The 14,554-nt window shown below is 45.5% G+C and overlaps 1 protein-coding gene across 4 annotated transcripts in view; it reads left to right on the top strand.

Moving 5' to 3' along the window:
• MST1 (macrophage stimulating 1) overlaps positions 1-14,554 on the top strand; it is a 149,230-nt gene that overhangs the window by 94,667 nt on the left and 40,009 nt on the right. For all 4 annotated transcript variants that reach the window (XM_030207142.1, XM_030207139.1, XM_030207140.1 and 1 more), the window contains exon 13: positions 7,537-7,645. In XM_030207142.1, coding sequence (XP_030063002.1) covers positions 7,537-7,645 — 109 coding nt within the window. The remainder of the gene's footprint in view (positions 1-7,536; positions 7,646-14,554) is intronic.

A 14,554-nucleotide genomic window follows, 5' to 3' on the forward strand; every position in this document is an offset into this window, starting at 1 on the left:
ATAGTTTCCTTCACCTCACTTTTTAACCACGCCGGCTGTTGTTTGGCCTTCGGTCCTCCTTTTTTAATACACAGAATATATTTGGCCTGGGCTTCCAGGATGGTGTTTTTGAACAGCATCCATGCCTGATGTAAATTTTTACCCTCGCAGCTGCTCCTCTTTTTCACTGTTCTTCTCATTTTATCATAGCCTCCTTTTTTAAAGTTAAATGCTAACGTATTTGATTTCCTATGTGTACTTACTTCAAAGCTAATGTCAAATCTGATCATATTATGATCACTGTTATCAAGTGTCCCCAGTACCATTACCTCCTGCACCAAATCATGCGCTCCACTAAGGACTAGGTCTAGAATGTTTGATGTTTATTGTTGACAGTGTTGGTAGAGGTTAGACTTCTGACGAGGGTGAATAATTTTTTGTTGTTAACGATATTCTTGGCCAATAAGCTACTGTAGTAGTTGCGTTTGGATTCAGGTATCTTTTATTTATAGTGATGAAAGGCGAGTTTCCAGTTGGATTTGTTGGTGGTGGCCTTACTTTTTCTCCATTGCTTTTCTCGATGACGACAGTTCAGTTTCAGCTGAGACAGTTCTTATGAGAACCAAGGAGAATTCCAAACTGCCTTAACTTTTTTGATGGTAACTGGAGCAATGTTGCCAGTACTGATAAGACTTAAATGTCCCAGAAAGATTTTAGCGATTCTTGTGGAGGGATTTCAGGGGTGAGGGAGTCTTTTAGTTCTGTCCAGAAGCTGGGTTCATTGATTTTTCCTTTGGAGGATATCTGCTTGAAAGGTTGATGCTGGGGCTGTATCTTGATAGTAAAGTCTAGTTTGAAGTGATCAGACCACGGTATAGGCTTCCATTCAAATAAGCCAATGAAGTCAGTGGGATAGGAAGTGAGAAAGTCTAAGGCATGACTTTGTTCATGGGTTATGCCTTCTTCAAACATGGTAATGAGCATTGATGCCATCATCATCCTCTAGATGCAAGTTTAAGTTTTCCAAGACAATTACTCTAGAAAATTGTGACATTGTGGACAAGATGATCTCCAATATCGTAGGTTCGGCTTTAGTCCAGTATCCAGGTGGACGGTAAATGAGGAGTAGGGCAATCTGGTTGGCATCTGTAGAGTCATCATAGCAGTGGCGTAGCCAGACTGCCAATTTTGGGTGGGCCTGAACCCAAAGTGGGTAGGCACAAAATTTTCTCTCTATCCCCCCCCCCCCCCCCCAGCAAAATTTAGTCACACTCAGATGCATTTGTCACACAGGGTAAAGTGCTGCTTTTCAGTGCATCAGATTTCAGACAATTTATTTAATAGCCTAATCATTTTCAGTGAGCTTTCAGAGGCCAAAACCTCCTGCCTCAGGTCAGTATAATGCTGTTACGGTATCCTCTCCTGACCTAAGGAAGGAAGTATTGGTCTCTGAAACTTTATTAACACCATATTACTTTATCCTAAATTAAAAATAAAATTATTTTCTTTACCTTTGTTGTATGGCCATTTACTTTTTCTCATTGTGTTGCTCCCAGTCTCTAGATTCTGCTTTCCTTTGTTTTCGCTTAACTCTTCTGCCAGGGTTTCCTGGCCATTTGTCATTTTTCTCTCCTTTTTCTTTGCTTTCTTCAATATTTTTCTGCCTCTCTCTGTGTCCAGATTTAATTAATTCTTACTATCCATTCTTTAATTTCCTTCATCTACTTATGGCTTTTCATCTTTTTCTCACCCTTGTTCTCCCCATGCCCCTTCCTCTTATTCTCCAATCTTTCACTACTCCCCCTTTCCATGCAGCAGCTCTCCTCTTTCTCTCCCCATCCTTCCACTCTCTCCCCTCTGTCTCCCCATCCTTCCAATAGTCTCCCCTCTTTCTTTCTGCATCCTTTCATCATGTCACCTCTTTCTCCCTACCCTTCCATCCAGCGTCTTACCTCTTTCTCTCCCCATCCTTCCACCCATCTACCCTCTCTCCTGATCCTTCCATCTAATGTCTCTCTCCCTCCTTCTAACCAGTGTCTATCTCTCTACCCTTTTCTGTTCAGTGTCCCTTCTCTCTCCACATCCTTCCAGTCTCTCCCCTTTTTCTCTGCATCCTTTCATCCATCTCCCCTCTTTCTCTGCCATCCTCCCATCTGTTTTCCCTCTTTCTCTCCCCATCCTTCCATTTTCCCTCTCCCCATCCTTCCATTTTCCCTCTCTCTGCCATCCTCCCATCTGTTTCCCTCTTTCTCTCCCCATCCTTCCGTTTTCCCTCTTTCTCTGCCATCCTCCCATCTGTTTTCCCTCCTTCTCTCCCCATCCTTCCATTTTCCCTCTTTCTCTGCCATCCTCCCATCTGTTTTCCCTCTTTCTCTCCCCATCCTTCCATTTTCCCTCTTTCTCTGCCATCCTCCCATCTGTTTTCCCTCTTTCTCGCCCCATCCTTCCGTTTTCCCTCTTTCTCTGCCTTCCTGCCATCCATTTTCCCTCTCCCGATTCAGGCCCACCAGCCCCAGCTCCCATTGCCGGCCACTGCTGCTTTTCCTGATGAGCAGCAGGGCCGGCACTACAAAAAGAAGAAGCGCTCAGCTGACTGAGCTGAGCGCCAACGCAAACGACGACTCACTCGACGAGAAAAAATGTTTTTAAAAAAAAGCTGCACCACAGGCAGCCTCGAAGCATTGGCTGCTGGCTCTGCAGGCTCCTCCCGTCTCTTACGTCACTGCCCCTGCTTCGCTCCAGGGGCAGTGACGTAAGAGACGGGCGGAGCCTGCAGAGCCAGCAGCCAATGCTTCGAGGCTGCCTGCGGTGCCGCGTTTTGTAAAAAACATTTTTTCTTGTCGAGTGAGTTGTCGTTTGCGCTCAGCTCAGTCAGCTGAGCGCTGCTTCTTTTTGTAGCGCCGGCCCTGCTGCTCATCAGGAAAAGCAGCAGTGGCCGGCAATGGGAGCTGGGGTTGGCGCTGGGCGGGCCTGGGCTGAAATTGGGTGGGCCTGGGCCCACCCGTAGCTACGCCAATTTGCATAACATATATTCCAATTCTGGGAACACTCCTGAACTGACTAGTGAAAGCTCTTATGAGAGCAAGTTCGCCCCCTTTTTTTCCTTGTCTGGGAGAATGAAGGAAGTTATAACCAGGGGGGTATAACTGGGGTATGATTGGATTGTTGACTTCTGTAAGCCACATTTCTGAGATAAACAGCCCAGATCTGAGGATTCCAGAAGGTCCCTTATTAGCAAGGCCTTGTTCCCCATGGATCTAGCATTGACACAAATTGCTGGAACAGGAGTTAAGTGAGTTGTATGATCTAAACGAGAGGATTTTTAGTCAGGCTCAAGAGAGATTGAGAATTAGGCCATTTAGGGGCTTTCAGTGTGTCTACCTGCAAGGTGAGCTTGGTAGGTTGGTCGTGGTCTGGAGTGGTATTCAATGAGCAGGTGTTAGTGCCGTTTGTCAGATACTTGCCATTGAGTGTCAGTTGTTTTCGAACCCTATGTTTTTTGGGTATATTACATACGACGGGAATTTGGCTAAAGCCCCTATCTTCAGGTTGGTTTCCCATCATAGTGCCCAAGAGGGATTGGCAGAGCATTTGTGGCTACCACATGGTGGTAGTTCTTAGTAGGGAGTTCTAAATACCGAATTTATCCATTTTCAAGGTTGTAGGGCTGTGGGGATTAGGTTAAGAGTCATATGTGTGGCCTAGATATTGTGATACCAGATTGCTAGTGGCTTTTGAGCTGAATAGTAATACAGTAAATACATTAGCATGGTACTATAGTGAATACAGTATTATAGTAATACAGTAGATGCATTAGTTTTTTTTAGCTAGTTAGTAATGCGATATAGTAAATATAGAGGTTGCTAGTAGCACTTGTACTAGCAGGAATTCAATATAATAAATGTAGTAATGAGAATAAGTAATACAATATAGTACATACAGTCCTGGGTTGCTAGACTCCAATTACTAGGTGGTTCTGTACCAGTGTCACTGTTGCCGGCTATGGAGGCTCAAGTTCTGGTGGTTCAGGTGCCGGTGTGTGAATCTCTGGCATTCTACGTCACGCGGTTCTGACTCTTGGGTACCCACTGCTCTCTTGTGACTTGGGTTGGGGTAGGGATGTCGTCTGCCACCGTTTCAGTGACCTCCTGGCCACAGATCTGTCTCATCTCTTTCAATGTGATGTTTGCATTGTCCGCTGATGTCTCGATAGTCTCTGGGCCGTTGATTCATCTCACTTCTGCTGTTGCGGTGTAAGTCATCTGCCGATGCCTTGGTAATCCCCAGGCGCCGGTCCATCTCACACGGTGTGGGCTTTGCCGAACGAGCCCTCATTGAATCGTCTTGGGCTTCGAGTGCTCTGCTGCACGCGGGCTGATCGCTGGGTCTCCACAGTTCCCTCATGTCTCAGGCCAGAGCAGAGGGCATCGTTCACAGCTGTCTTGGCAGCCTCTGCAACACCAAACTGCCTTGCCTCTGCTATTGGGGCGTGTGAGTCATCCACCGATGTCTCGGCAGCCTCCGAGCAGCTGATCCTTTTCCCTCTGCTGTTGCACCATGCAGGACAACTGGCCATGTGGGCTTCACAGCTCCCCAGCTTCCACAGCTGCCTCGGCAACCACCGAAGGTTGCAATGCAATGATTTTGTTCTTGAAAGAGGTGGCTAAAGTCTGTGTGGAGGAGAGTGATTCAGTAGAGTTATCGGCAAGATGGAAAGTGGTTAGAGATTTCAGAGTTTTGTTCAGAATAGTGTTGTTTGGAGCTTTGGGGATCTCTCCATTCCTGCCTCTAATCAAGCACAGAGACTGTTGTAGGATCCAGCAATGGGAAGACTGCTTTAGTCACAGGTAGGAGGGTGTTTGAGAGAGCCAGTGGAACCAATAAGCATCACAGGGGAGGTGAGTATTTAAGAAGAATAGAAGATATAGAAATGTAAGAGGAATGCGGGAAAGCATGAGGGGTCTGCTGCTGCTGCAGAATGAGGAAAAGAGCTGGCAGAAAATGCATGGACTTTGTATGAGGGTAGGCAGCGGTGGATGGATGTGGGGGAAATGACTGAATGAGCATATGAACAATAGACATCAGCACAGTTCCACCAAAGAGAAAAAGAGAGAGTTTGTGTGTGTGGGATTAATAAAGGTTTGGACAAATTCATGGAGGAAAAGTCCATAGTCTGCTGTAGAGACAGACATGGGAAGTAACTGCTTGCCCTGGGATTTGTAGTATGGAGTGTTGCTACTCAGAGATTCTGCATGGAATCTTGTCACTCTTTAGGATTCCAGAATCTTGCTATTCTTTGGGGTTCTACATGGAATGTTGCCACGATTTGGGTTTCTGCCAAGTAGTTGTGACCTGGCTTGGCCACTGTTTGGAAAACACGATACTGGGCTAGATGGATCATTGGTCTGACCCAGTATGGCTACTCTTATGTGTGTGTCTGAAGGATGAGTGCGCATGCACATGTGTGTATGACTGAAGAGCAAGAATAGATGTATGTGTATGTTTTTATGTCTCTGGTGAGTAGAGTCTCATGTAAATTGAATTTCTCTTTGAAAAATTGGGCTGGAGTGGAAAAGTCCACTGGTGCAAATATAACTGTGTGCAAATTAAAGGGAAGTTTTCAAAGGATTTACCGAGCCATTAAGTTACCTGGGCAAATTCCTTTGAAAACTGCCCTAATACTTCTCCCACTTTCTTTCTCTCTCTCTCTTTCCTTTCAGAAGCTTTTCTAGCAAGTAAAACTTTGTAAAATTATACTGCAGACACATCACCAGTATATCTCAGACTTTGAGGCAGTCTACCCTTGGCATCTTTGGTTTCAGAAGCAATGGAGAGGTGAAAATGACTTGCCCAACTTACCTGGTTCTTAGCCCACTGCTCCAGAGCTGCCAAGTTACCCAGTTCCAGGAGGGGACACACTGTTGGCCAGTCCCATGTTTGGCAATCTTTTGTAGTTCCTGAATCTATCCATTGAACTCGGCACTGTCAGTCCAATAATGCAACATGATAGGCTTGTCAGAAATCTAGGACTGCCCTAAAATTTCCTTCCAGCTCTAAATATTATGTTACTGCATTTGAAGCATGCGCTTGCCTAGTCCCTATGCTCACTCACAAACTGTTATTGCCACTCCCACAGCTAGCCTCTGCACTTCTCTCCTACCTCTGGAGAGGTAAAGTGTGGAGAAAAGTGTGTGTGTGGGGGGGGGGGGGGGGGGGGGAGGATGCTTGAGAAGAAATAAATGGGGGTCCATTGTAAGAGGCCCACAAATGTATAATTACCTTAAGGCCTAGTGTTAATCTGACTTCCACATCCTCAAAAAGCAATCTGTGTTGTATGAAGTCCTCCCCCTCCCCCCAACACCAAACACAAGCAATCTCTATGGCCCAAGTGAGCACCACATAACCTTACTCCCTCCTGGCACCTCTCCAACCTACCTTAGTCAGGAGGCAGAAGCTATGCCCTCCCACTCCTGCTTACAGCACAGCAATTTTGCAAGATGGTGGCTCCTTACTTCTAGTGGTACAATCTAATCTACCTCTAGGGGTGAACTTGGAAAATAAGGGAAGCACTTCCCTTATTTGCCAGGCTTACCCCCACCAATATGTCAGAATGTATTGTTATGGGTCATTTTGCAAGATTGGAGCACTGGAGGCAGGAATGAATGAGAATCAAGGTGAGTTGGAGGGGTGTAGGGCTTATTTTGACCATCAGGAATTTTTTCCAGGAAGGGTGGGTGGCTGTGGGGCCAACTTGGGCCACCAGAGGCCTATGCCAACCAGGGTTATCTGAGGTGAAGTGCTGCATTTACTACTACTACTTACTACTACTTAACATTTCTAAAGCGCCACTAGGGTTACGCAGCGCTGTACAATTTAACAAAGAGAGGCAGTCCCTGCTCAAAGAGCTTACAATCTAATAGACAAGTGAACGGTCGGTCTGATAGGGGCAGTCAAATTGGGGCAGTCTGGATTCACCTCAGATGAACCTTTTGCTCCTTGCTAGAATTTTTATTCCAGCTCTGAGCTGGAGTTAAGATTCAGTGCTGCGTGGGAAATGGAAAACTGCACCAAACTTCAGCACAGCTTTTTATATTGGGAGCAATTTCTGATTTCAACAGTTTGCATGTTGATTTCACTATCCTTTTAGAGCAGTAATTTTACTGCTGAAAAATAGGAAATAAATTGTTATGCTAAAGGATAGTGCAGATTATTACGTTGGCTCCTTTGGATTTGGGAAAGAAGCATGAGGGGCTGTTACAGAAACAGTGAGTATGCATGGGTTCATAGTCTCAGTATTCAAAATATTGCTGCTAACAGCTGTTTCTCATTGGGGAGCCTGGAGTAGTAGAAGACCTGAGCCAGTTGTGAGGCAGTGTATAGGGTGGAAACATCCAGTAGAAGGTAGAAGGAGAGTTGTGGAAGCCGATAAAGGTGGAGTGGCAGGATAAATAACAGCAAAAGCTCCTATGGTCCTTTTTTTGCCATTCCCTGTAGCTTAGTGACCTCAGAGGCTTTCTAATACAGCTTTCCTGTCTCTTCCTTTGCTGCTTTGCACAGGGGTACTATTTGATGAATGTGGTAAGAGAGATGACCGACTCATCAACGAGAAACGGATTGTCGGAGGACAGCCAGGGAACTCACCCTGGACTGTCAGTCTCCGTAATAGGTAAGCAGGAAATTGTACAAAGTTTGCATGGGTTTATGTTATGTGACCTACTTTGAGAAAAGTCTCAGGAAAGTTATAAGATTTACTTCTCTGTTTACTAAGTCGTTGTATTGCTCTGGTATTGCAGCCTGCTCACTTTAATCACCACAGACTGCTTAGAAAATAAAATACTACAGATTCTTTTAGATTTGTATTGGGTAAATAAAACTCTTTATTTGCACTTTAATTGGAGAGTGTATAAGTCATTATTGTTCCAACTACACAATGATTAAGAAATACACACACTAATTGAGTACATTACTAAAGGAAGGCTATAGGAAAGTCCGAAGTCTCCTTATGACCAGGAACAAGTCTTTCTGCGCGATACGTCTATACACAGATGAGCCTCAAAGCTCCGCTGCAACAAGCCCCCTTTTTATTAAGCTAAAGATTATCAAGGAATGTACATGAGGATTCAGTCACACGCTCTCAGTTCAGGTAAACAAACCACTGCCACTGGCCAGGTGGCTTATCTCCCGAACCTCAAGCATACCCCGCCTCCCTCCTGCACAAGCTGGCTTCAGAGACATTCCAACCTGTTCTTGAGATGTGCCTTATCTCATACATTGTTCTTGAGATATTCTTTACATTCCAGCCTGTTGTTTGAGATATACAAGGAAAGTCCCTTTTGGTCAAAGACAGAAGATTTTAAAAATGTATTATTGGTCAAAGCAAGACTGAAAAGCAATCCTTAATATTTTCCATCACAGTCGTGCTAGCAGCTGCCGTGCCCTTATGCCAACACATCCTATTCACTTTGAATGGGCTATGTCAGCATTGCCACGTGGCTTAATAAACAGGGAGGTTAGGTAGTGCCCCCCTGTGAGACATCCCTATGTCTGGGGCTGATCTGAGAGGAGGGTAGGCTCTGGCAGTCCCTATATACCTGGTGCCTCCACCTGAAGAAGAAGGGTATTAGCAGGTAGGATTTCTCTCCCTTCCCTTATAGGCAAATCAAAAAACAGGTTTGACTTTGTACAAAGTCTAGCTATAAGTATTTGCAAGTTTTCACTTATGCATTTTAAGTTCCTAGAAAGTACCAACAGACCATTTAAAACTGTTGAGATATTAGTCTTTTTGAAGAATAACTATCCAAAGAACAGCAAGAATCTCTTACACTTTCTTACAGAGTACCAGATAACCATTTAGATAATTTAATTAGGAAATCCTTTTGTCTCCCCCAAATTCTAACCCATTATCTTCCCTCTTTTCCTTGCCACTGTACACCAAATCTCACCCATATGCAGGAGTGGAACTGAACTAATGGTTGCTGTAGGTCCTGACAGGATCTGTGGGTCTTGGCCTGTCTCCAACGCTCTGCTGTCTTGCCCTAGAGCTGCATCTCTGGGGATAGCTCCACTGCCTCTCAGACATTGGATTTCTCTGTGCCTTGGGGGGGGGGGGGGGGTGCAAGAAGAGTGCTACTCAGATGCCCTGTCTCAGTTGCTTCTTTCACTCCAAAGTCTCTCAGCAGCTGGGCTTCCTGTGGTCATCCACTGTTCTGCTATGTCTTAGTTGTTAGGCCTCTTGAGCTGTCTGGTCCCCAGTGTTGTTCCACTGTCTCAGCCCCTGGACCCCCTGAACTGGTTAGAGTTATCCTATTATTCTACTGCCTCTCAGCTACTGGGCCTTTTCTGGTAAGGGCCATTTGCTGTCTCTCAGCATCTGCTCAAAATTTTGCAAGGCCTTCCTCCTTGGGAAAGGGTTTCCTTCCTGCTTTGTCCAAGGATTAGTAATCCTGTGTAAATGACTCCACTAACTGAGCTCATTTCCTTCAATTCAGTTTCCAGAGAAGCCAAGTGTGGCTCATATCAAAGCAGTGGTTGGTAAAATTGGTGGCTTGATCTACACCTATTTAGTAGTGTGCGCTTTTATTTATTGATTTGTTTAAAAACTTTTATTCTGCTCGATCCAAAGTTCTCAGCAGATTACATAATCACATATCCTATATAATAAAACGCACCTCCAACATTCTGAAGCTGACTGCATGGCTGAGGCATTCCTGCTCTCTGTATCCATCTCCTGAATTGCCATCACGTACTTCCGGGTTCGTCACAAGCAGAAGTGACCAACCACACGAGGTTTCTCGGCTTCAGAATGTTGGAGGTGCATTCTATTAAATAGGATTGGTCAGTTCCTTGAAGCTCAGCCAGAGCTCAGCGTCCTGCACAGTAATGCTTAGCTGCCTCTCCATGGGGTCTCCTTTTTCGCTGCCCACCTGCAACTCGCTCTCCACGACGCTGATCAGCTGATCGACGTGGCACTGAGGCAGACTGTTCCCGCCGCCAGCGCCACTCTCCACGGGTCCAGCGCTCATTCTCTCACCACGCCCATGCGAGACCACATCAACGCATGCGCGCGGAGCCAAGTACACCCTCGCAACTCGCTCTCCACGGCACTGATCAGCTGATCGACGCGGCACTGAGGCAGACTCTTCACGCCGCCAGCGCCATTCTCCACAGGTCCAGCGCTCATTCTCTCACTAAGCCTATGCGAGACACCACAACAACGCATGTGCGTGGAGCCAAGTACACCCTCGCACCAAATTAGCGGGAGGGGGGTCCAGAGCCCAAGGTGAGGGGGCACATTTTAGCCCCCCCCGGCGGCGCTGACCCCCCCACCGCCATTTTTGATCCCCCCCACCGCCGTCACCACCACCACCTTTGACCCCCCCCCCCCCCCCGGCACCAACCCTTTCGACCCCCCCTTCCTCCCACCGCCAACCCTCCCCCACCGCCACCATCGGGTACCTTTGCTGGCGGGGGTCCCCAACCCACGCCAGCTGAAGTCCTCTTCTCCAGCGTGGCCACGTTGCTGATCTGCAAGGCTTCTGCTTCTGTGAGTCTGACGTCCTGCACATATGTGCACATATGTGCAGGACGTCTGACTCCTAGAAACAGAAGCCTTGCAGATCAGCAACGTGGCCGCGCCGGAGAAGAGGACTTCGGCTGGCGTGGGTTGGGGACCCCCGCCAGCAAAGGTACCCGACAGCGATGGAGGGTTGGCAGCAGGGGGGGTCGAAAGGGTTGGCGGCGGGGGGCCAGGGCCAAATCTACAGGGGCCCATGCCCCTAGCATATAATTTGAATTGTACCCCAAAACAATTGAGCTGTTGACAAAGAGGAATTAAAAAATTATTAAAAAGAACAGCAGACAGGCAGGATCCGTGTGGGAAACCTATTACTAATGACTTGTACTCTGACACATCATTATCATGAATAACACAATAAAACATGGAAAAGAAAATAAGATACCTTTTTTATTGGACATAACTTAATGCATTTCTTGATTAGCTTTCGAAGGTTGCCCTTTTTCGTCAGATCGGAAAGAAGAAGGGCAACCTTCGAAAGCTAATCAAGAAATGTATTAAGTTATGTCCAATAAAAAAGGTATCATCTTGTTTTCTTTTCCATGTTTGTTTTATTTCTATTGATTACCTTTAAAAGTGGACTAACACAGCTACCACACCTCTCTACTGAATAACACAGAAACCTCTATGTTCCAAAAATTGAAGCTGTTTCAATACTGTACCACAAATTCCAATTGATTTCAATTTATTTATCAAAATAATATGGTTAATGGTATCAAATGCTGCTGAAACATCCAAAGTTACCAATAGAAAGCTTTGCCCATTACTAAAACCTATACGTATTACATCAATCAATTACAACAACATAAGTACATAAGCATAAGTACATAAGCACCGCCATACTGGGAAAAGACCAAGGGTCCATCAAGCCTAGAATCCTGTCTCCGACAGCGGCCAATCCAGGCTTCAAGAACCTGGCAACCCCCCCCCCCCCCCCCTCAAAAAAAAATTTTTTTTTAAATAATGTTCAATGGACTTTTCCCTCAGGAATCTTTCCAAACCCCCTTTAAATTCCGTAAGGCCAGCTGCTGTCACTACATTCTCCGACAACGAATTCCAGAGTCTAACTACACGCTGAGTAAAGAAAACCTTTCTCCTATTTGTTTTAAATCTACCATATTCTAGCTTCATCTTGTGTCCCCTGGTTTTGTTGTTGTTTGAAAGTGTAAACAAATGCTTCACATCTGTCCGCTCTGCTCCACTCATTATCTTGTAGACTTCTATCATATCACCTCTCAGCCGCCTTTTCTCCAAGCTAAAGAGCGCTAACCTTCTCAGCCTTTCCTCATAGGGAAGTCGTTCTATTCCCTTTATCATTTTCGTCGCCCTTCTCTGCACCTTTTCTAATTCCTTTATATCTTTTTTGAGATGCGGCAACCAGAATTGGACACAATACTCGAGGTGCGGTTGCACCATGGAGCGATACAACGGCATTATAACATCCTCGTGTTTGTTTTCCATCCCTTTCCTAATAATACTCAACATTCTGTGTGCTTTCTTAGCCGCTTCAGCACACTGAGCAGAAGTTTTTAACGTCTTATCAATGATGACTCCCAGATCCCTTTCTAGGGATGAAAACCAAGTTGGTCAGGGTCCAGAATCTTATGTAAATCCCAAAAATGTATTAATTGCTCATAAAGTAATCTCCATTACCTTCGCCATAAAAAGGCAATGAGGAGATGGGTCTATAATTTTTCAGTTGTGAGTACAGTAGGTCTTTTACCATCAGGTGTGCAATTCTGGTCGCTGTATATAGTAGAATTAGAAAAGATTCAAAAGTGTGACCAAAATGATTAAGAGGGGCATAATCGAAAGGGGTGTCCATCTTTAAGGACGTCCATCTTTGAGAACGTCCCTGCGATGGGGCAGTATGAACCGTATTTTCGAAAAAAGATGGGCGTCCATCTTTCGTTTTGAAAATACGGTTTGGACGGACCAAATGCCATGGATTTGGTCCTTTCTGAGATAGTCGGGGATTTTTTTAGCGATAATGGAAACTAAAAACGCCCAGCTCAGAAACGTCCTAATCCAAGCCATTTGGTCATGAGAGGGACAAATGTACAACACTACCATAGTTCTTAGGAGTGAAGGGGCAACTACATGTGGGTACAGTGGGTTTTAGAAGCCTCCCATTTACCACCACAAGTGTTACAGGTGGTGGTGGTGGGGGGGATGGGCCTGGGTCTGCCTGCCTGCACTGCAGTATCCACTAAAAGTGCTCCAGGGACAGGACTTGTTGCTGCTGTATAACCTTGGCACAGCAGTTCACACCTGAAGACTTATGTCGCTGAAAACGTCCTTTATTTGAATAAGCACATTTATTCACAGTTAACTGCAGATCAGAGGTTGTGCCCCACTGGCAACGAGTCTCGCTGGTACTGAGATTAGCAGTAGGTCCAAGCTGGCAGAATAGTGTACAATGCCCTCTTTCAGCAACATTCAAGGTAAGAACTAAGTGCTGTAATGTGTCTAACACATGAAAGGGATCTAAAACTGTCTTACACAAATGGCCACTACCTCTTGGGCTACCGGAAACAAAACAGGGCACACTCTGACCCAGTAAGCAGAGGGAAAAGCACCATGGGAGTAGAGCCTACCAACTACCAACATCATGAGCATTTAACACAAGCTAGTGGAATCACGGAGCCCAATACCCTACACCCACCACAATGCATTGCTGATGTGACTCTGCAGTGCCCTTAACAGAAAAGGTGTCACACTCACCCGAGACCCACATCAGAACCAGGGAAAGGCTGTCAGAGGATAGAACACATTCTGCTGTCATGGAGGTGGGTACGGCATTTGAGGCTGGCATACAGGCTGGGAAAAAAAGTTTTTAAAGTGAGTTTTTTTTTGGTGGGAGGGGGTTAGTGACCACTGGGGGAGTCAGGGGAGGTCATCCCCGATTCCCTCCAGTGGTCATCTGGTCAGTTGGGGCACGTTTTTGGGACTTGGACCTGAAAAAAAAGGGTCCAAATAAAGCGGACCAAATTCTCGTCAAAAATGCCCTTCTTGTTTCGATTATCAGCTAAAGACGCCCATCTCTCCTCGGCCGATAACCACGCCCCAGTCCTGCCTTCAACACACCCCTGTGATCTTTGTTCGTCTCTGTGACGGACTGCAGTTGAGGACGCCAGAAATCGGGTTTCGATTATACCGATTTGGGCACCCACGGGAAACGGACGCCCATCTCCCGATTTGGGTCAAAATATGGGCATCTTTCACTTTCGATTATGAGGCGGTAAGGAAATGAAACTCTTCTCATATGAGGTTGGGGCTCTTCAGCTTGTAAAAAAGATGGCTGAGGAGAGATATGATAGAGGTCTACAAAATCATGAGTGGTGTAGAACTGTTAGACGTAAATCTATTCTTTACTCTTTCAAATGTACAAAAACTAGGAGACCTTAATGAAGTTACATGAAAATACTTTTAAAACAAACAGGAAGAAATATTTTTTTCACTCAATGAATAGTTAAGCCCTGGAACTCGTTGCCAGAGGATGTGGTATCAGTGGCTAATGATCTGGGTTTAAAAAAGGTTTGGAGAAATTCCTGGAGAAAGAGTCCATAGTCTGCTATTGCTATAGACATGGGGAAAGCCACTGCTTTCCCTAGGATTGGTATCATGAATCTTGCTACTGTTTGGAATTCTGTCAGGTACTTGTGACCTGGATTGACCACTGTTGGAAGCAGGATACAGGTCTACATGGACCTGGCTATTCTTATCTCAAATTGTACATTCAACACCGCTGTGCTGGAGATTGAAGGCCTATGAGTGAAGTTTTTCTTGCAGGCCCCAGCCATGTCTAAAACCAATTCTGGCAGATGTAAATTCCAAAACCTGACACATCCTAATCAATAAATAGAAAATAAAATTCCCTTTTCTACCTCTGGTCATTTTATTTTTTTAATCATGTTGTTCCCAGTCTCTGCTTTCTGATTTCCTCTATGTTCTCTTAACTCTTTGTCCATTTGGCATTTCTTCTTTCTCCATATCCATCAT

This window comes from Microcaecilia unicolor, chromosome 6, assembly GCF_901765095.1.
Source record: "Microcaecilia unicolor chromosome 6, aMicUni1.1, whole genome shotgun sequence".
NCBI lineage: Eukaryota > Metazoa > Chordata > Amphibia > Gymnophiona > Siphonopidae > Microcaecilia > Microcaecilia unicolor.